The following is a 21,288-nucleotide window of genomic DNA, read 5'->3' as shown; positions in this document are numbered from 1 at the left end:
TCTGAAAGGAGGAAACTTTTAGTCTCTCAGGGAAAAACATAAAGGCCAGAGAGAAGTAGTTAAATACCGCAATAATGTTCTTTATACAAATGAGTGGTAAGTTAAATTTGACAGCAGAGAGTAGACTTGTTTTAAATAAACCAAGTACGGCTTTCCAGGAAACTCAGAGCTACTGGGAAGGATTGACACGAGGGTGTCATCTTTTGCTGCAGCAGAACCGAACCAGCTAACGCTCCTTGCATCTATTATGAATTATACTCTGGATCAGAGGACTTAGAGAAAAAAAATATAATTGTGTGTATGAAATTTTATTTTTAAGGAAATCCAGACCCTGCAGCGTGACAATCACCATCAAGTACCAGCAAATCACCAGGGTCTGGTTTAGGGATTAGGAGAGAGAAAATCCTGAGCTGAGTCCCAGCCCAGATGTTGATGTCATTGAGGAGCTGCTGTGTTCCAGTGGAAAAGGAGGACTGGAAAAAAAACATTTCTCAGTTCGACCGTTAGAAAGCTGGAGATGTCTGGATGTTTCTTTTAGGCACATATGAGGTTTTAGGAAGGAAGGTATCCAAACGTTTGTTTGTTTGTTTCAGTAGAACAAGATATGCTTTGGAATTAAAAAGTAGATTATATTACAAAATATGGGCATGTCTTAATATAGAGCTGAATATTTACAACCTCCCACTGCGAAGGACCTTTACTCCAAAATGAGATCCTGACTTTTGACTTTGACTATTGATAATAACAGAAAATGCTTGATTTCCTTAATATTGCTTTTATAATAGTATCAAAACAAAAATATTGTTTCTATTTTTAGAGTAACAAACTGATCCTTTTCAAATTTCATACATATATATATGTATATATACATATATATATATAGACTGAAATACTTATTTCTTTAGTGATAAACTTCTCAACATTGTGACTTTACACAACTTCAACCACAGCAGCTCAAACACGTCTAAAAATGCATTTTTAATGCCACTTTCTAGAAGCCACTGTTTGGACATCTGTGAAGCCAACTGATAAGAAAGGCAAATATTTTTATATGGTCATTATCATAAAGTTAAACTTGATAATAAGTGGTTTAATTTGACTGGTTTGATTATTTTCTTAGTAGGAAAACCCAGTCACTACCAGCCCATGAGGCTGGTAGTGACTGAAAATTAATAGGATCACACCGAACAAATGAGAACAGCCTTATAATGAGGACAACCTGGCAACTGGTTTACATAAAAAATGGATTTTGATAAAAGATGCTGCTTCTCAAAGGTTAGGATCAAATCTAAACTAATCGACTCTAAAATCTAGAGTTGTGGGTAAATTACATAAACTGCGATAAATTCTGTATTAAATTTCTCTTAAACTGCATTTTGGTGAAAAGAAAAATGAAAAGCATCATTTCAAGACAAGGATAATACCCTTGAAATAAAAGGTAAGAGAAAAAAAATGTGTGTTCAAAATGTGAATAGTCCCACGCATTCTCATCTTCATACTTTGGATCTTGTGCTGACATACGGCATAGAATGTGAAGAAATAACAGTATTTCCTCACAACCCTGTCCTCTCTGACCACTTTCTAATAACCTTCAGGATTACTTTAACAGAGTTCTCCTCCCCCAAAAGAAGGTTCAATTTTAGTAGATCTTTATCAGATAGTGCAGTTATAAATTTTAAAGAATCTGCTTCACTTTCTCTCTGCTCTGTGTCACTGAGCAGTGCTGCAGAGTGCAAAAGCTTAGCTTATTCCCCTTCACAGGTTGATGATTTTGTTGATGGGGTTGCTAGTTCTCTGCGTATTGCCTTAGACAACGCAGCTCCTTTGAAAATGAAAACCGTTAAAAATAGAAAGCTTGCTCCTTGGTTTAATGCAGAGCTGCGTACTTTGAAGCAAAATGCTAGGAAACTGGAGAGAAAATATCGCTCCACAGGCCTGCGAGAGTCCTTCCTAGTCTGGAAAAATGGTTTACTGCTGTATAAGAGGACCGTTTGTAAAGCAAGAGCAGCATACTTCTCCTCATTAATAGAGGAGAATAAGAATAATCCTAGATTTCTTTTTAATACAGTTGCCAAACTCACCCAGAGCCATAGCTCTGTTGAACCGTCCATTCCACCTGCTCTTAGCAGCAATGATTTTATGGGATTCTTTATAAATAAGATTGATCTTATTAAAAATAAGATCATAAGCACTCCTCTATCCGCGATTGTACCTGAGGTAGTCATGGAATCTGAACCGGGTTTAGACTGCTTTGATCCAGTTGAACTCTCTGAATTAGCAAAATTATTGTCTTCATCTAAGCCTTCAACTTGTATGTTAGATCCAGTTCCAACCAGGTTATTTAAGGAGGTATTCCCTTTGATCTCCTCCTCCATTTTAGATGTGATTAATCTATCTCTGTTACAGGGATATGTACCTAAAGCTTTTAAGATTGCTGTAATTAAACCTCTGCTTAAGAAACCGTCTCTTGACCCAGATGACTTGGTCAATTATAGACCTATATCCAATCTTCCTTTCTTATCCAAAATTCTTGAGAAAGTAGTTGCCAAACAAGTCTGCGATCACTTCCACCATAATGAACTTTTTGAAGAGTTTCAGTCTGGCTTTAGAGCTCATCATAGCACTGAAACAGCTCTGGTGAAAGTCACTAATGATATTCTCATGGCCTCAGATAATGGACTTGTATCTGTGCTCGTCCTGTTGGATCTTAGTGCTGCATTTGATACAGTTGACCATAATATTCTTTTAGAAAGACTTGAATATTTTGTTGGAATTAAAGGAACAGCACTAGACTGGTTTAAATCTTATCTATCTGATCGAATTCAGTTTGTTCATGTTAATGATAGATCTTCAACACGCTCAAAGGTTACCTGTGGAGTACCACAGGGATCAGTGCTAGGACCAATTCTCTTTACTTTATACATGCTCCCAATTGGTAGAATTATTAGACAGCATGGGATTAATTTCCACTGTTATGCTGATGATACCCAGCTATATCTGTCTATAAATCCAGATGAAGCTAACCCATTACATAGATTACAGGCATGTCTTGAAGACATAAAAACCTGGATGACTCTTAACTTTCTGCAGACAAAACAGAAGTTATAGTCTTTGGACCAGAGTCTCTGAAAAAGAAACTGATTAGCCAGTCACTTCATTTGGATGGGATTAAATTGATTTCAGATAATAAAGTAAAAAATCTTGGTGTTCTTTTTGATCAGGACCTGTCATTTAAATCCCATATCAAAGAGGTTTCTAGAGTTTCCTTCTTTCATCTGAGGAACATTGCAAAAATTAGAAATATCCTGTCCAGGGGTGATGCTGAGAAACTAGTCCATGCATTTGTTACTTCAAGGCTGGACTATTGTAATTCTTTACTATCAGGAAGTCCACAAACTGTAGTTAAAAGCCTTCAGCTGATCCAAAATGCTGCAGCCAGAGTTCTAATGAAAATGAAAAAGAGAGATCATATCTCTCCTATCCTGGCTTCTCTTCATTGGCTTCCTGTTAAATCAAGAATAGAATTTAAAATCCTCCTTCTCACATATAAAGCCTTAAATGGCCAAGCTCCATCTTATATCAGAGATCTGATTGTTCCTTATGTTCCTAACAGAGCACTTCGCTCTCAATCTGCAGGTTTACTAGTGGTTCCTAGAATTTCTAAAAGTAGAATGGGAGGCAGATCTTTTAGTTATCAGGCTCCTCTCCTGTGGAACCAACTACCAGTTTTAGTCCGTGAGGCAGACACCCTGTCTACTTTTAAGGCTAGGCTTAAAACTTTCATTTTTGATAAAGCTTATAGTTAGGGTGGCTCAGGTTATCCTGAGCTATCTCTATAGTTATGCTGCTATAGGCTTAGACTTTTGGAGGACATAGGGACCCCCATTTCATCATTCTGCTTCATTCTCTCTCTGTTCTCCTATTCTGCAGAATCTGTTAGTTCAATCTCTAACCTTCTGCTCTCTCTGCTTTTCCTCAGAGTAGCTTTGCCTCGTCTGTTCCTGTTTGGCTGTGACGTCATCCTGGAAAAAAACATCAGCTGTGCTGCTTCTATCAACACCCTTGTTAATAGATGTTGGAGATCGGCCTGTTTTCCAGTGTGGTCCTGTTTCTCTGACCGTGACTGAGTGGATGTGCTCTCTTCGTCCTCTGGCATGGGAGCTGCCTTGGAGCTCGTCTGCCTGGCTGTGTGTTTCCTGGACGGGGCCGCCTTTTACAGCTGCTTTTTGTATCTCTGCTTCTGTCTCCTTGAACCCCAGTCGGCCTCGGCAGATGGCCGCTCACACTGAGCCTGGTTCTGCTGGAGGTTTCTTCCTGTTAAAAGGGAGTTTTTCCTCTCCACTGTCGCTACAAGCATGCTTAGTGTGGGGGATTGTATTTGAGTCAATGAGTCAATGCAATCAACTGGTTTTCCTTAGATAGAAAACTTTGTATCAATTTGACTGTATGATCTGGTTGAACTGTAAAGTGCCTTGAGATGACATGTGTTGTGAATTTGGCGCTATATAAATAAACTGAATTGAATTGAATTGAAAAAAAGAGTTTTGTGAGAAATGAGACGACTGATCTGATTAAATCAGGACTTGTCTTACCTCTGGACTTTCAAGCTTCTGGATAAACTCTGGTCCAGGCACTCCACAGACCTTCATGATCTGAGAAAGCTGGTCCATGTCTGGATATCAAAGGGTTAAGGGAAGAAAAACCTGCTGCAATCATAATGGGTTGCAAACTTAGCCCCAGGAATATGTGGTTTGCAAAAACAAGCCCATAAACTAATTAATTAAAACCAGGAAAGCAAGTTAATAATCCAGGGCAAAGTTTTATCTTCTAATAGACCCAATAAATCTGTTAAACGTACAAGAAGCTGAATGTATTAGCTAAATGACATTATAGTGAACGCATGATAGGATTCTCCCGCAGGAAACATGTTGCTTGGATAATTTATGGTAATTGGCTTTTGTGATTCATTTAATACTGGATTTATAGCTCTCATCAAATTAACGTTCCTGTTTATCAAAGAGGCTATCAATCTATTTCATTACTACATGATGAAAATATCATAAAAAACAGATAAAAACCAATTAAGGATACAGTCTTTTCCTTTAAAGAGGGTTTTTCCATTGATCATTTCTGCCATGATGCAGCCCACAGACCAAATATCCACTGGAAAAAGACAGAAAAATAAGACGAAAAATATCAATAAGAACTAGAAGCATAATATATGTATATCAGAGGCTGAAGTCTAGCAGGGTGGAATAGAAATGAGGAAGTTGGCATTTAACTGGCAGAGATCAGTTCTCGATCACAAATAGAGAGCTGAAATGGGGGAGCATATGGTGAGTAATACTATCCTAAGGAGGGTGGAAATCTGCTTTCTGTGCCACATTTTATTTCACCCAACCTACTTCCAATAAGCTAAACGTCTCCCCCTTCAGAAACATACATCCTGAAACAGACAGTAGCACTCTGTGAGAATAGAAAAAAGAGAGGGAACAGGTTTCACAATAACACAATGGATTTTAGGAAGTAATAAGAGGATTTTAAAACCGGCTGACTGTGCAAACCAAAACACAAGCCTCATGTAAAACAGGACGTGTCCATGTGATGAGCCAAACAGTTAGAGTTACAGTACAGAGAGGTGAGAGCAGGACTACGTTAATAATATGTAACAGCTACAATCGTCTTGCCAGTCTGGGTGTAGTGCATCCAGTTCAGAATGACCTCAGGCGCCCGGTACCAACGGGTCACCACATAGCCCGTCATCTCCGCATCGGTACTGCGAGCCAGCCCAAAGTCCAGGATCTGTAGCACAGGTACAAAAGAGACTGATAAGGCATCAGAGCATCATAAGCAGATCATGCAAGCAATGTTGTAAACGATATATTCAGGTCACCGTGGATACGTACATGTTTAACATCTTAAGATAAGTTTTACCTGATTCTATATTCAGGTTTTTATTCAAGAAAAAAATGTATGTATGGAGTGAATTTTGTTTCATTATGGTTTAAAGCAGTGCTGCTAACAATAATTATTTTGCAAATCGATTGATCAGTCAATATTTTTATGATTAATCGATCAATAATCGGAGAATCAAAGGTTTCTTAAAGGCACACTGCAGACTTTGTGACCTAAAGAGTTGACACACGTGAGTTATTCGAAAGGATTCCTCAGGCCAAAATACGCGCTTGATCAATCCTAAGAGCGGGGCTTCCCTCTTGAAATGCAGCTTATGTAAGTTGGCAAGGTCATGTGACCTGAAAGAACGCCCCATCCGACCCAGTGGCTGTTCACTGGAGCGCCGCGCTGATCCGCCTGGCGTGTCCCGGCGGTGTTCTCGAGAGAGCAGCAGCTTTTCTCACGCCCTCAGAGCTGAACCTAGACGCCTAGTCCGGCCCCCAATGTAGTACCGTTTAGTACTTTGTTCAGACATGGGAGGCTGGCGGATTTGCAACAGTACTGCGGCGCTTTTGGCCACTAAGGGCGCTAGACGTGAAAAGTAACAGGTTTAGCGCCCCTAGTGGCCAAAAGCTACACGGTGTGCCTTTAAAGAAGATTTTTTGCGAAATTAAGCCAGGTGAAAGTAAAACTTTTCCACTTGAGGAGTGCTGATAGAGCATTTGACGGAAGAAAACATTTTAAATGCAAAATGTTTATATATTTTTTTTTACAATTTTGATAAAATGACTGCTCTAATCGGGTCGCTCTGTTAGCAAAAGACACATTTTACAGTCTCTATACTCCAGTTAATGATTAATCGCTTACTAAATTAGTTGACAATTCTTAATCAGATTAATTGTTTCAGCTTTAGTTGAAAGCAAAGTACATTTTTTTAAATGGAAATGTGAGAAAATTCTGAATTTAAGGTTGGAAAAACGTCTTAAAGAAATTAACTTCACTGTTTTCTTTGACTTTTTAAATTTCTTTCATATCTTATTTTTCAAATTTTATTTGTTCGCTGTTTTTTTATTGTACAATTTTTTTACTTTTGAATTTTATTTTTTCTAATTTCTCCTTTTCAGATTAATTGCATTTTTTTCAAGCTGCCTTTACAGATTACATTCTCTTCACTTTAAGCTCAATACAAACTCTTGACCAATAAAATTTTGGTTGCTGATGTCCAAGCAGGGGAACAGAAATGTGTCTTTGCCTGTTATTATAAAAGAAAACCTCGTCTCTGAGGTGAAGAGAATACAGTCAATAAGAAAGAGGAATTTGAAAAAATAAAATTGAAATAAAACAAAAATAAAAATTAAATTTGAAAGCAATCCTAAACATTATATATATATAAAAAAAAAACTGAACCTCCCTCCAAAATTTTAAAGTGGCCTGCATCTATATCCAGCCCTGTTTACTCTGATACACCTAAATTAAATCTAGTCACCTTCAGAAGTTTAGTCTCAGCTGTTTTCTATAGATCTCAGAGGTTTCTTAAAAACAGTTATCCTTAAAAAGTGAAAGTCAGTGAGTCAACTGCATAATAAAGATGGGGGAACACAGCAGACAGGACTGAGAGAAACACATTTGAAGGTTAAAGCAAGATAAGGACATAAAATAAGGCTGAAAGCTTTTAGCCTCCCACATCTGAAACTGAAACTTCATCTGAAACCGAGAGCAGTTTACCACATCTGCAAAACCTACAGTTAGGCCAGCAGTTATTCCTATGCTTGGTGGGTTTAAGTTTACAGTAATCTCTTAGCAACATGTTTCTTCTGACTGGAAGGAATAATAAGGTTTAGAAGTGGTCCAGCCAGAGTCCTCACAAAGATCGGGGGAGATTTTTTTTTTGTTGTTCGTAAAATTCTGCATTTATTTCTAGCAAAAACAAACTTCTTGGTTTGAAATATTTAAAATATAACATTTACAGAGCAATGAAATAAATATGGTGTCTTCCTAAGCTAACTGGTTGGTCAAGTAGCCCCTAATTAATCCTAACGCAACTAAAGGCTGGTTTATATTCAGAAACAAGGTTATCTGTGTGTCAAAGTTAACGCAGGTATAGCCTCGCCCCTTCCCCAGACACTCTGGTACACCTCTCCTAAATTGTTGGAGGCTGCAGACAGTGCCGCAGACATGAGGCCTCTGATTGGTCAAATCTACATCCGCTCTACACTATGCTTATTTCCTGTTTGGTACCCTACCAGCTTGTTTTTGTTTGTATAACCGTCATTGTGGATTCGTGAAGTTGGACCAGCTAGAAGAGCTGGGACCCTTTTTTCTACTTGGAACCCTGCTCTTTTTCACCCTCATATCCCTCCGTTGTCGCACAAACTTGCTCCCACTTCCACACCGCCTCGGCCGTATCTAGACCCACAGCTAGTTCCTGATTGTCCCTCTTGTGTTGTGGCGTGGAATAACATAGCGCAGACCACGCTTCAAAATTGAGAATAAATCAAAAATATCTGCGACAAGCTCACTGCGACACACTGCTGCGGGAGTATAACCAGCCCTTTAGGAAGCCGACAGTAACTTAAAAAAGAAAGGCTGCAGTGATTGTCAGCTAAGGTGGAAAACCTGTTGACCTACGCACTCCAAAACATTCTGGCCCACATCCCTAACACTCTGCCCAACAACGATACATGGTGTTGGCAGCATCATGCTTTGGGGAGACTTTTCTTCAGCATAGACAAGCAAACTGCTTAGACATTATGGGTGGATGGAATTCCAACACAGGTTAAAAAAGTTAAAAAACAAAGGACAGATGGAGCTAAATAAAAAGCTAGAAAGCTGCTAGAGGAAGGACGACTGAAAACTGGAGCAGAGGTTTAATTTCCAGCAAGAGAGCAGATACCAAGCGTATAACGAGAGCTTCAGAACAGTCAAAGTCCAGGACTGAATCCAACAAGAACTCTGGCAACATTTTAAAGCCGAGGTTAAAAGTCCCCATCTGTTCGAATTAGGTGAGCTTCAAAACAAATCCAGCAAAGCAGCTAGAGAGTAGAGACGGCACACAGGACTGCAGCCTAATGCAGTTTTCTCTTAATGTTTGATATCAAACACCAGAACTACTGAACAAATACAGCAACATTACATTTCTTTAGGGCTGCAATGGGCAATATTTAGCAAATCAATTAATCAATTAATAAATCAAATAATAAACTGATAGAAATTTGTGCTTTACATGTGATTCTTCACCTAATTCGAACCAGGTGAAAATAAAGCTTTGCCATACAATTTCTTAAAAGGAGGTTTTTCCAAATGAAATGATTAATTTTCTATGTATTTATATGTATTTTAGTAAATGAAATCAAACCTTTTCAGTTTTACAGACTCAATAGCGTTTTACACTGCATTCAGCCATTTACACATTAATGGTGGCAAGCTATATTGTAGCCACAGATGCCATGGGGCACACTGACACAGGCACCACCAGACCCTCTGACCACTATCAGTGGATTATGTTTTGCCCAACGACGAGGCAGAAAGAGTTGGGGTTCGCACAAGCGATCATTCGGCTGCAGGAGGAACTAGTGCACCCTACGCCACTGTCCCCTCACAGGTCTACAGTTTTGCTTTAATATCTACCGAGTTGTTTTTCTTTTAGCAAACGGCATATTTAAAGTATGTATGCTCCAATAAACAATTAATCAATTACTAAACGAGTTGAAAATTATTCCAATAATTCATTAATCAAGATTAATCTGATGCCCTACATTTCAAATAGTCTTATTTTAGGACACTGGATTCATAAGGGGGTCAAAACCCATGTGTGTTATCATTTCCCTTCATAATTTTTTTAAACTATCTTGCATATTTGCCGTCACATAAAATCCCAAAAAGGTATGTAAATATCTAAAAGTTACTATAAGTGTTTGTTTTAATGCTTGTACCTTCAGTTCGCAGTCTTGATTAACGGCCAGGTTTCCAGGCTTTAGATCCTGCAAATGGAAGTGAGGTGATGGTTAAATGGTGCACATAGTAACAACAACAAATTACAGTGACTGGACTCCGCCCTCAGAAAAAGCAGATTTATTGCCTCGGTTCCTGTGGTCTGACATGGCTCAGCCGCTCGGCTAAATGCTTTAGTAACGTTTTCCTTCTTCCACACAATCCTCATCTTGTGATTCAACTGCAACCAATAAGCATTTTAATACTATGGCATATATAATGTGATCAGCTGTCACTGAACGTTCCCTATGTCCAAACAGCTTTGGGAACCACCTGATTGTTAACAGGGACACTGGAAAAAATCTAAATAAATGCATTTGTTCTTGAATTGAGATGGTAAAAGAGACATTTTAACAATGGAACAAGACAATTTGCATTTAAAAGAAGAAAACACATTAGCATTGTCTTATTTCAAGTGCATTTTATCTAAATATCTTATTTTAAGAGTAAAAATACTAATTCCATTGGCAGATCATCTTATTTACCTAGTCAAATTAAGGGTAAATACACCTAATTTAAAAATGTTTTACATATTTCTAGATCGTTTTTTCCAGTGGAGGGAACAGTTTATACACTTTAAAAACAAAGAAACTAAACAAGTCCTCACAGCCCACTAGGCAAAGAGTAAAGACAGCTAATAGGATCTATTTGGCATCAAACAGGCCAAATGATCATGGAGGAGAGTGAAGATCGATGTGGTTTTCTATGATGCACAAGCTGCTCATTTCATCTCACTGCTGGAAGAACCTTTATATGGACTCCAACGTCCAGATGAAAATCTTATGCAGCGTCTTCAAGTCTTTCATTCTATTAACACCAAAGGAATATTAATTGCTTTATGTGATAAAGAAGCTGACCAAGGATTTAAAATCACTAACATGACATTGGAAATGAAAAAACACACCAGCTTTCACATAAGTATAACGCTTTAAAAAACATGGCATGTCAGTGAGGACAGTGAGGCCGCAGCTGATTAGCTTTAGTTAACTGATGCAGATTTTAAAGCATTTCCAGTCTAGTTTTTCTAATCTAATATTTCCAAAAAACACTACAGTGTGATGGAAGTTAGAATTAAGGTTGCAAAGGGTTCAGCCTCACTGGTTTTAAGCTTGACTCTGAGGACAGATCTAGATAAGTCATTTTTCTTAAAATAAGTGCATTTGTTCTTGGATTGAGGAGGTAAAAGAGACATTTTGCCAACGTAACAACAATTTACACTTTAGTAAGAAAACACAATTGCATTGTCTTATTTCAAGTTCATATTATCTAATTATCTTATTTTAACAGTAAAAATACTAATTCCATTGACAAACTATATAATTTATCTACTCAAATTAAGGTTAAATACACTTAATTTAAGACATTTTTTTACTTATTTCTTATTCTTATTACTTATTTAGATCGGTTTTTCAGTGTGTGTGGATGTTGAAGCCGGATAACATGTTTTATGCAAAATATTTGTCAGAACTTAAAAAAGAAGGAACCTCACTTTAGGTACAACTATTCCATTGCTGGATTAGTGTTAAGAGAGTGTTGGCCTAGTGGGTTAGAGGAGTGCGCTTGTGCTCTAAGAAGGTTGTAAGTACCCAGTTCTATCCCCACAGCCTGCATTCTGTATCACTGAACATAGACCCTGCCACACAATGGCAGCCCACTGCTTCCCAAGGGGATGCAGAGAGTGTGGGACGTTTATATTTAACACTGGCAATCACACAGCAGCACATCAACTGTACGGTTCCAGTATTTTTATGCTTAACAGTCCTTAAAGGCACACTATGCAACATTTTTCAGTTAATTAATGTGTTCCATAACGTTATGGATGATTAAATGAGTCATTTCAGGTTGAACAAAGGTATTCTCGGCCGCCCTGGTGGTCTGTGGGGGAAATACTGCACTTGCAACTGCAGGAGCACCGACCCGCACCCACAGGCTCAGAAGTCTCGTGAGAGTCAGTCTTGCTTTACGGCGAGAACTGCTACACGCCCCCAGTTAAAAGCATTCTCGTTGCTAGCACAGTGGCAATCTTTGTGCAGTTATGCTACGTTCACGCAGCAAAAGCAGCAAAAGCGTGTCTGCTGCTTCATTTTTGCTGCTTGTACCAGTTAGTTCTGACGCGTGGCTGAAGCAGCTTTGCTGCTCTGGCTACGCGGTGCAAAAGTGTGTCTGAGGCGCATTGGGCGGAGCTTCACTATCCTTTCTCTGCCTTGCAGCTATATTTGCTGTGATCAGTGGGAATAAAGTAGTTTTAATATGTGTTTAAGTGAGAAAATACACCTGAAAACGTAATCAGTGCCATCAGTTCATTCAGATTATTATCCTGCCTTCAATATTTTTTCTGAGCCGCTCAGACCCCCACATACCAGGGATGCGCCGACAGTATGGATCCCTTCATCAGCAGCGGTTCACCGCGGCAGCTGGTAGGTGTTTTTCATCTAAATAATCTAAACTGCATATTCTGCCGGCAGATTTCTGCATTTTAAGTTAATTTAGGCGTCAATAAACTGTTTAAGAGGAGTGATCATCAGCGCTGTGTCTCTCTCCCTGCGTTAAACGCACCCGACGCGCTGCTTCAGCTGCTCAGACGTGCTGCGCCTGGCGCTCAAAACGAGCCGCGGGACCTTTTGCTGCGCCTTGACGCGCGTCAACCATTGACTTTGCATGTAAACTCGCTGCTTCTGTCGCGCCAGCTACGTCCAGTGTGAACGCAGAATTAGTCATTCGCTGCTAAGCTCAAAACAACCGCGCCTGGCTTGACGGAGAAACCAGGAGAACAGCTGTGCATATTTACGACAGTGCACTTTTACTTTCGCCCTCTGGGGGGAGCCTCGCTGGAAAATCAACACCGGTTGCATAGTGTACCTTTAAGGTTTATAGAAGATCAGGTGAAAATATAACCGTGAGGATCAAAACTACGAAGAACTGTGTGGTGTTTCAACCCTGCCATAATTATCCTGAGTATAAATGATAACCCGCCGAATGAAAACCAGAGGGGGAGGGTTTACTTTAGATGTGCATCATATTACTTATTTTTTTAGATCTGTTTGCTCCCTCTGTATTATTTCTTTTTTCTTTTTTTTTTTAACGCTCTTTTTTTTTCAGAGTTTTGATCTATTTATGTCTGCTATAGAATGATTCCATTGAAGGTCTAACACCCCAGGTGTCTAAGAAAGAATAGTTTATAAGGACTTCCTTAAATTCATTGTCTGAACACATTTCAGTTAACCTTTCAGGTCTATTGAAATGTGGAGACTTCAGGATGGACCTGGTAGACAGACAGAGACAGCAGATGAGCCTGAGACATGAAGAATCACACAGACTGCCATTTCGCTACAAGATAGACCCATTGCTTATTCTGACTGGGAGAGAGATTTATGCTTTAAACTGAATTTGGCCATGTTTAGAGTGTGCCATGTTGGGAACATCACATGAGCCTACTTTTTTTGTTAAGGTCAGAACACTTAGGGGGTCAAAGTAAGAAATAAGTTAAATCTCCAAGTTATTTTTTCTCAGATATTTAATTTGAAACCATAAGGACAAGTTCCCCGCATCTACAGGCAAATTTAAGGTTCTTGTGTTTTACTGTCTCCCAATAACACGATTATGTCCACATACTCTGGTTAACCTAAATATTTATTTGATCAACAACAAGATGTTTGTGAAAACCTTCAAAATTTTGCCTGTAAATCTACGGACGTTATTTTCTTGTATGAATCGTCAGCTGTAGATTCACTACCAAACTGTATGAGCTGAAACGACGGAAACATGGAAATGTAACACGCACTTTACCATGCATCAGCCTCATTCATTCCAAGTCATCCCATTGGATAGTAGATATATATATAATTAAAAGAAAATCTGGCCTGATAGAGGTAGTTATAAATTAAATAGATAAACCTTTAAAGCTTTGGGTTTTACTTACTGCTGGTTAGTACTGGAGGTAAAAGGAAAACCACATGTAAGTTATTATTACTGGAGCTAATGTGTGGTGCAGTTTCTCTCAGGCTGACTGTAGCAGGGGCTCTAGAGTATTGGGAAAGCAGGCTGATAAACCAGGCTTGCTATTACCTGGATAATACAAATCCTGGCGCTTTTAGTGGAAGTCTGTATTCATATATTGAGTGATAAAATCTATGCAAAGTTGAAATAGAGCCACATAATCAGACAGATCTTGTCAGAATATGATCCGTAACATTAGCCTGATAAACCAGAATAAATGTGTAATTTAATCTGGCCCCGATGAATGAGACATCAGAAGATTGTTGATGAGAACAACCCGTTGTCTTTCAACCCATGTCTGTGCCTATTGGCCAACGTTCTGACCAATGAGCGCAACTGTAAGCACGACAGAAAGCTGGTGGGGGAGTGTAAAAACAAATGAGCGTAGAGCCTCTTCCTGCTCATGTTTCAACGAAAACCCCAAGTCTAATCCTTCCTAAACTGATTCCAAAGGGGCTAGTTTACTAGGCTACCGCAACATCACATCAGTAGCAGGCTTGTCAATTAAATTGCATAGATATCGTACCATTAAAGAAAAACGTCACAATGTCATCCAAACAAATGGATATAATAGTGTATTTAAATTTGGAAACACATATATAACATGTAAGCTGTAGTTACAGGCACACATGGGAAAGCTGGATGAAGATACCTTACATAAATTGAGCATGTTAAAGCAATAAAATAACCCAACATGAAAAGCTTCTGGAAAATCCAGCCTTTCATTTTAGAGCCTTTATCCTGATATAAACGCTTATTAATTTCTGAAAAACCTCATCAGCATCTCAGTAATTATCCTTGTGATTCCCACATGACAAATGTAACCAAATCTGGCTGATGAGTGTTTCTAGCAGCTTTTAATTAGTAATTAAGAGTTTCCCTGGAGAATAAATGCGTATAAATACTGGAGCCCAACAGAAATCTGCTGCTCCTAAACTTAATAGAATCTACAGTTTGAGAAATGAAACTTTTTAAATAGCTGGAACTAGAACAACCAAGGCTGGATGAGGAACTACATTTCCTTTACCTTTGAAAACTGAAGCAAAAAATAAAAAATAAAGCCTAGTATGATTAACTGGAAAACAGAATAATCCAAAATGTTTTTCCCAATATTTAGACCTCTTAAACCCAAATAGTTTTATAAAAAATAAATCAACAGTCTTACTCTGATGAGAAGCCTTTATTCTGCTTTATTCTGTTTGTGATTTCTCCACTAAGCCTTTACATCCCTCTCCGATCCTCAGAGCTTTGAGTGCACTATAGTGTTTTTAGTGCTACTCACAGAGGGAGGGCGTAATGAACAGGGAAAACTGAAGCAGTAAAGAAAATATATAACTGAAGGATTTGGGAGTAACTCGCATAAGTGTACTTTGCCTTCTTCACACGCAGAAAGAACAGGCCCTAGGTGTGGCCAAACAGCCCGAGACATGCATTCAAACATCAGACGACCCGACTCATCCTACCAGTTGGGACACATTTCAAATGACTCATCAATATTCATTTCCAAACTAAATAACGGTGTAGAAAGAGGCATATTATACCTGGAAAACACTAGAAGTAGTATTGACCGCTTACCCTGTGGATGATTCCCGCCTTGTGAATGTACTGCAGAGGGAGAAGAGGAGCAAACAGTTAATTTTCTTATTGTTCATCTAACATTTTATGCATTTTATACCTTTTTTTTTTTTTATTCTCCAAGATCAATAAAGTTTAAGATATTTTGGTCTCACCCTGAGTCCACAGAGCATCTGGTAAACGAGGAACTGGACTTTGTCTTCAGAGAGATGACCCCTCACCTTTGACAGGTCGGTGTACATGTAAGGCATCACCAGGTAGCTGAGAAACAGATGCAGAGAGGTCAGATGTTTTAGTTTTTCTCGTTCCATCAGAAGTTTTGGAGTTTTTACATCTGATGTAAAATAGATGTGTCCGACTACTGAGGAAACCAGTCCTGATGAGCTGCTGCAGCTCAGATTTCAGCCTCTATTCAGTAAACTCAATAAAAAAGAGAAAGATCCCCCTTTTAAGTCATATAAAAATATTTCATTTTATTACTGATTCATGCTACTTAGTGGTTACCGCTCAAACCTTTTTCTATCATATCATGTTACAGTAAAAAACTGCTGAGTCAACACTTTGTAGAACCAAATTTCACAGTAGTTTCAGGTGAAAGTCTTAAGGAGAATCTCTCTACCTGCTTGCATATTATTCTTACTGGTAAAATAGCTCAAGATCTGCAGAATAGACAGAAGATCTGTGGGAATCTGTGGTCTAGTTTCAGGTTCTAAAACTAGGGATTAGATCAACCACATAAAAGAAATTGATCTAAATCATTCTGTGGTTGTTGTTGAACCTGCAATGTGTAAATCTGCTACAGCATTAATGCTGTGTTCACACTAAAGGCGCTTTACACAGTGAAGAAGCATCTGCTGCTTTATCTTTGACACCTGTCCTCGTTAGGGCCAGCAAGGTGTGTCGTAATATCAGGGTTTATACAGGAATGAGAAACTCTAATTTAATGCTCTTTTAATACTCTTAGAAATAATTTTAATGCCATCAACAAGTACCCATGACTCTTATATATATATATATATATATATATATACTAAAAACACAGCAAAATCCTTCGTTGTCTTTACCGTTGACAGGCTGCAGTCATGTTCCCGAATTCCGCGTCTTCCAGCCACTTTTTGCTGAAGTTTGCATTTTCCCATTCTGTAGCTTTTTCTCCGCCTTAAGCTTCTTTCCCGAACATAGGGCTTTACGATCAATCGTGATATATCTGATGAAATTGTTTTAAATAAAGCATTTTAATAATATTTAACGAATTTTAGTGCCAATTAAGGCCTTAATTTAAAAAATAATAACTTATTGACTTTTAATGACCCTATAAAGGGTCTGAGGCGCATTGGGAGGAGCTACCCTCTTCTCTTTGCAGGTCTCTTGTACATAGCAGATGAAACTGAGAGAGTGGCTTAGATTTATTTTCTTAATAAACATAGGGAACACTATCATCGGGATCTTTAGTACCATGCCTGGATTCACCAGATACTTCAGAAATGTTCAGCTAGTGGAGAGTATCACGACTAGACCAAGACACCACCCCAGCCAGCATGAGGACCAGTTGGGCATCGATTGGTTGCTGTGGAGCATCGAGCAAAAAAAAAACATAAATCTAACCCTTTTGAGTTGTATGTTTTCGTTTTGTTTAAATCTTATGGTTTATTTTGCGTAATCTAAAGAAGGAAACAACTAAAATGCAGATAAACATGGTTTAATCAAATATTTTGCCAGACTGCCCTGAGCATGTTCCATGATGACGTCAGAGAAGCAGTTTAAGGGAGAAAATGTAAAAATTGTCTCACAGAAGTCATAAATAATTTTTTAAAGATGTGTTTTAGCGTTCTTTGGTGAGTTGAGGATAGAAATAAGTACTTTTAGTACCATAATTACATCATTTATTGACACCCGGATGTATATTTGTTCGCGCATGCGCAGGACGGATCAGGTAGTGACAACCTCTCCAGTTCTGCAACAGCTTTATGCATGGGGTGGGAGACATTATCCAACAGAGTTGTTCATTTAGTTAGGATCCTTTCCACTGCTCCAACAGACAGCTACATAGAAGATGGCTGATGCCACAACAGAGTCATAAAAGGTCTTTAGGAGCGCCCCCCACACTCCAAAAGAACTCAATTTTACACCTGAGGTTAATTGAATAGTCAAAATTATTTGCATAATAAACCAAAAACTTGGATCATGACTTGACTGTAGACCATTTTTTGGCTGAGAAGCTGAGAAGTTTGGAAACCTGTGCTGTAAAATACCGAACCTTCAACTGGGGTTTTCTTAATGCTTACTTCCAGCCACTCTTCCATGAAGGCCAAATTCTTGTAAAGCTGCTATTAGTCATGTTAATTATTAATGCGACAATTCCCTTTGAGGCATACAGGTGCTGGTCATAAAATTAGAATATCATGAAAAAGTAGATTGATTTCAGTAATTCCATTTAAAAAGTGAAACTTGTATATTATATTCATACATTACATACAAACTCATATATTTCAGATGTTTATTTTGTTTAATTTTGATGATTACAAATGACAACAAATGAAAATCTCAAATTCATCATATCAGAAAATTAGAATATTACTGAAGACCAATAAAAACAAAGGATTTATAGAAATGTTGGCCAACTGAAAAGTATGAACATGAAAAGTATGAGCATGTACAGCACTCAGTATTTAGTTGGGCCTCCTTTGGCCTGTATTACTGCAGCAATGCGGCGTGGCATGGAGTCGATCAGTCTGTGGCACTGCTCAGGTGTTATGATAGCCCAGGTTGCTCTAATAGTGGCTTTTAGCTCTTCTGAATTGTTGGGTCTGGTGTATTGCATCTTCTTCTTCACAATACCCCATAGATTTTCTATGGGGTTAAGGTCAGGAGAGTTTGCTGGCCAATTAAGAACAGGGATACCGTGGTCCTTCAACCAGGTACTGGTAGCTTTGGCACTGTGTGCAGGTGCCAAGTCCTGTTGGAAAATGAAATCTGCATCTCCAAAAAGTTGGTCAGCTGCAGGAAGCATGAAGTGCTCTAAAACTTCCTGGTATATGGCTGCGTTGACCCTGGACCTCAGAAAACACAATGGACCAACACCAGCAGATGACATGGCACCCCAAACCATCACTGACTGTGGAAACTTTACACTGGACTTCAAGCAACGTGGATGAAGTGCCTCTCTTCTTTTCCTCCAGACTCTGGGACCTTGATTTCCAAAGGAAATGCAAAATTTACTTTCATCAGAGAACATGACTTTGGACCACTCACCAGCAGTCCAGTCCTGTTTCTCTGTAGCCCAGGCAAGACGCTTCTGACGCTGTCTGTGGTTCAAGAGTGGCTTGACACAAGGAATGCGACAGCAGAAACCCATGTCTTTCATGCGTCTGTGTGTGGTGGTTCTTGAAGCACTCACTCCAGCTGCAGTCCACTCTTTGTGAATCTCCCCCACATTTTTGAATGGGTTTTGTTTCACAATCCTCTCCAGGGTGCGGTTATCTCTCTTGCTTGTACACTTTTTTCGACCACATCTTTTCCTTCCCTTCGCCTCTCTATTAATGTGCTTGGACACTGAGCTCTGTGAACAGCCAGCCTCTTTAGCGATGACCTTTTGTGTCTTGCCCTCCTTGTGCAAGGTGTCGATGGTCGTCTTTTGGACAACTGTCAAGTCAGCAGTCTTCCCCATGATTGTGTAGCCTATAGAACTAGACTGAAAGACCATTTAAAGGCTTTTGCAGGTGGTTTGAGTTAATTAGCTGATTAGAGTGTGGCACCAGGGGCCATCAATTTTGAACCTTTTCACAATATTCTAATTTTCTGATATGATGAATTTGAGATTTTCATTTGTTGTCATTTGTAATCATCAAAATTAAACAAAATAAACATCTGAAATATATGAGTTTGTATGTAATGTATGAATATAATATACAAGTTTCACTTTTTAAATGGAATTACTGAAATCAATCTACTTTTTCATGATATTCTAATTTTATGACCAGCACCTGTATAAGGTGCAGTAAAGTGATATTTAAAACGAAGTAAGGCTTTTAGAGCGTAGCAACACACTTCCCCTTGTATGAGCATGCCTTTCTTGAAAAGCAAAACCCAAAGTGCATTTTACAAGCTTTTGTAGACTTATCAACTGTTACAGATACATGCTACAACAAGTCCCTAAACCGATTCAATACAGTCTGTTGCAAAGGAAGAGATAAGGATTTTTCCCAACATAAAAAGGTCCATCATTGCTTTTTTTATTTATTAAAAAACACACAGCTGTCAGGTCCCCAGATCCTATGACTGCATCTGTTCCCAGAGCCTCGGGTGTTTACTAAACCCACAGATCCTCATACGTTACCAAAGCTTGTCAAGACGGCAAAAAAACAACAACTCACAAGTCTTGGAAATCGTCCAAGCTGGAGGCAGGCGTAAACACATCCTGGAGTCCTATCACCTGCATGGAATGAGAGACGGATTCATTTACAGAAACCTTCATTACCTCAACAAAGACAAAAGAAACAAAAGTGCCAATTCAGAGCCGTAAACACATCTGCAGTCTGTTGCAGGGTTCTCCATCTCCTCACATTCTCATGCTTCATGTGTTTGAGCAGCCGGAGCTCCCTGTAAGCCCTCTTAGCGAAGATATCCGACTGAAAGGGTCTGTGGAGCTTCTTGATGGCCACTTTCTCTTTAGTCTTGTCGTTTACTGCCGAGCTGAGGGGGAAGATGAAACACAGAGAAACACATCATTAGCTGAGTGCCAGGTCTGCATAGGTTTTGCTATCAAAAAAACCCCTCTGTGAAGTCAGAACAGTGGGGGAAATGAAAAAATTAGTAGCACTGAGGTTTTGTTTTGATAGAGATTTGAATCTAACTACAGAGAATGAGTGGTGGTCTGCTGTTTTTTATTTTATTTTTTATGCTCAGCGTTAAAATGTTTGGCAACTTTTGATGTGCATGCTTGCTGTGATCTGCAGGGCACCAATATGTGGGAGGAGAGGCTTATTAGACTATTTTGGAGCCCAATCCACCAACACACATACAAATCACTGCTGTGTGGTCCTGTTTACAGCCCCAATGTAGGATTTTTACAGTCACTCATGCAGCAGATACTGCATGTCTTCATACGTCTGCAGCGGAGGATGTTCATTTTGAAGCTTTTATCATTTCTATGATCTATCTGCTTCTTTTTTTTTTCCTTAATGAGGTTTTATAAAAGATGTTCTGTTTGGGGAAATTACAGGTAAAGATGAGTGAGTTCATGACATGTTATTTTAAAGTTCAGCCTTTTTTTTAACTCCTACACTGTTTAACAGCCTGATGAGCCCGGCTCCTCAGCTTACACAGAAGGATCACTCTGTAAACACAAGTTATTAGGCTGTAATTTGACACACGGCTGGCCAGAACTGCAATATATGCATTTTATGAGGGAGTTTATTCGCATTTAGAACAATAAAAAGCGATAAAACCTCACATAATAAATGTTTTTTTTATTATTTGTTGTGTTGATCTCTCTGAAACTATTCTGTATAAATATGACATATAGAATTTGGCCATTTAACTTACTTGTACGTTAGGAAACAAGTGAAAAAGGAAGTATTTCTCATCTATAGGCTTTAGTGGGTTGCATACAATTTTTCCTTTTTTAAAAACCCTTTTAAATTAAAGCGCTTACATCTTTGAAACAAAAAAAGTAATAGCTGAAAAAGATTAATCTGATTATTCACTTATTTAATTACTTAGTAACTAATTTAGTATTTAATTATTCCTTGACTGCAGTAGACTATAGCATGCCATTTGCTGACATGACAAGAACGTCTTTTTAAATTTATACATACCGTATATATTTCTGTC

General features: G+C 38.7%; 1 protein-coding gene across 1 annotated transcript in view; it reads right to left on the bottom strand.

Annotated features, from left to right (window-relative positions):
- Positions 1–21,288, bottom strand: part of mapk13 (mitogen-activated protein kinase 13) — a 34,931-nt gene that overhangs the window by 8,393 nt on the left and 5,250 nt on the right. The window contains exons 2-9 of the mRNA XM_038289912.1: positions 20,019–20,148; positions 19,830–19,888; positions 15,612–15,717; positions 15,457–15,486; positions 9,828–9,875; positions 5,688–5,802; positions 5,092–5,163; positions 4,593–4,672 (exon numbers count right to left, since the gene is read on the bottom strand). Of these exons, the coding sequence (XP_038145840.1) occupies positions 4,593–4,672; positions 5,092–5,163; positions 5,688–5,802; positions 9,828–9,875; positions 15,457–15,486; positions 15,612–15,717; positions 19,830–19,888; positions 20,019–20,148 (640 nt within the window). The remainder of the gene's footprint in view (positions 1–4,592; positions 4,673–5,091; positions 5,164–5,687; positions 5,803–9,827; positions 9,876–15,456; positions 15,487–15,611; positions 15,718–19,829; positions 19,889–20,018; positions 20,149–21,288) is intronic.

Source organism: Cyprinodon tularosa, unplaced genomic scaffold (genome assembly GCF_016077235.1).
Source record: "Cyprinodon tularosa strain WSP-4 unplaced genomic scaffold, ASM1607723v1 ctg273, whole genome shotgun sequence".
NCBI lineage: Eukaryota > Metazoa > Chordata > Actinopteri > Cyprinodontiformes > Cyprinodontidae > Cyprinodon > Cyprinodon tularosa.
Note: the sequence above shows the minus strand (reverse complement) of the source record. Positions and strands in the feature narration are given on the sequence as shown.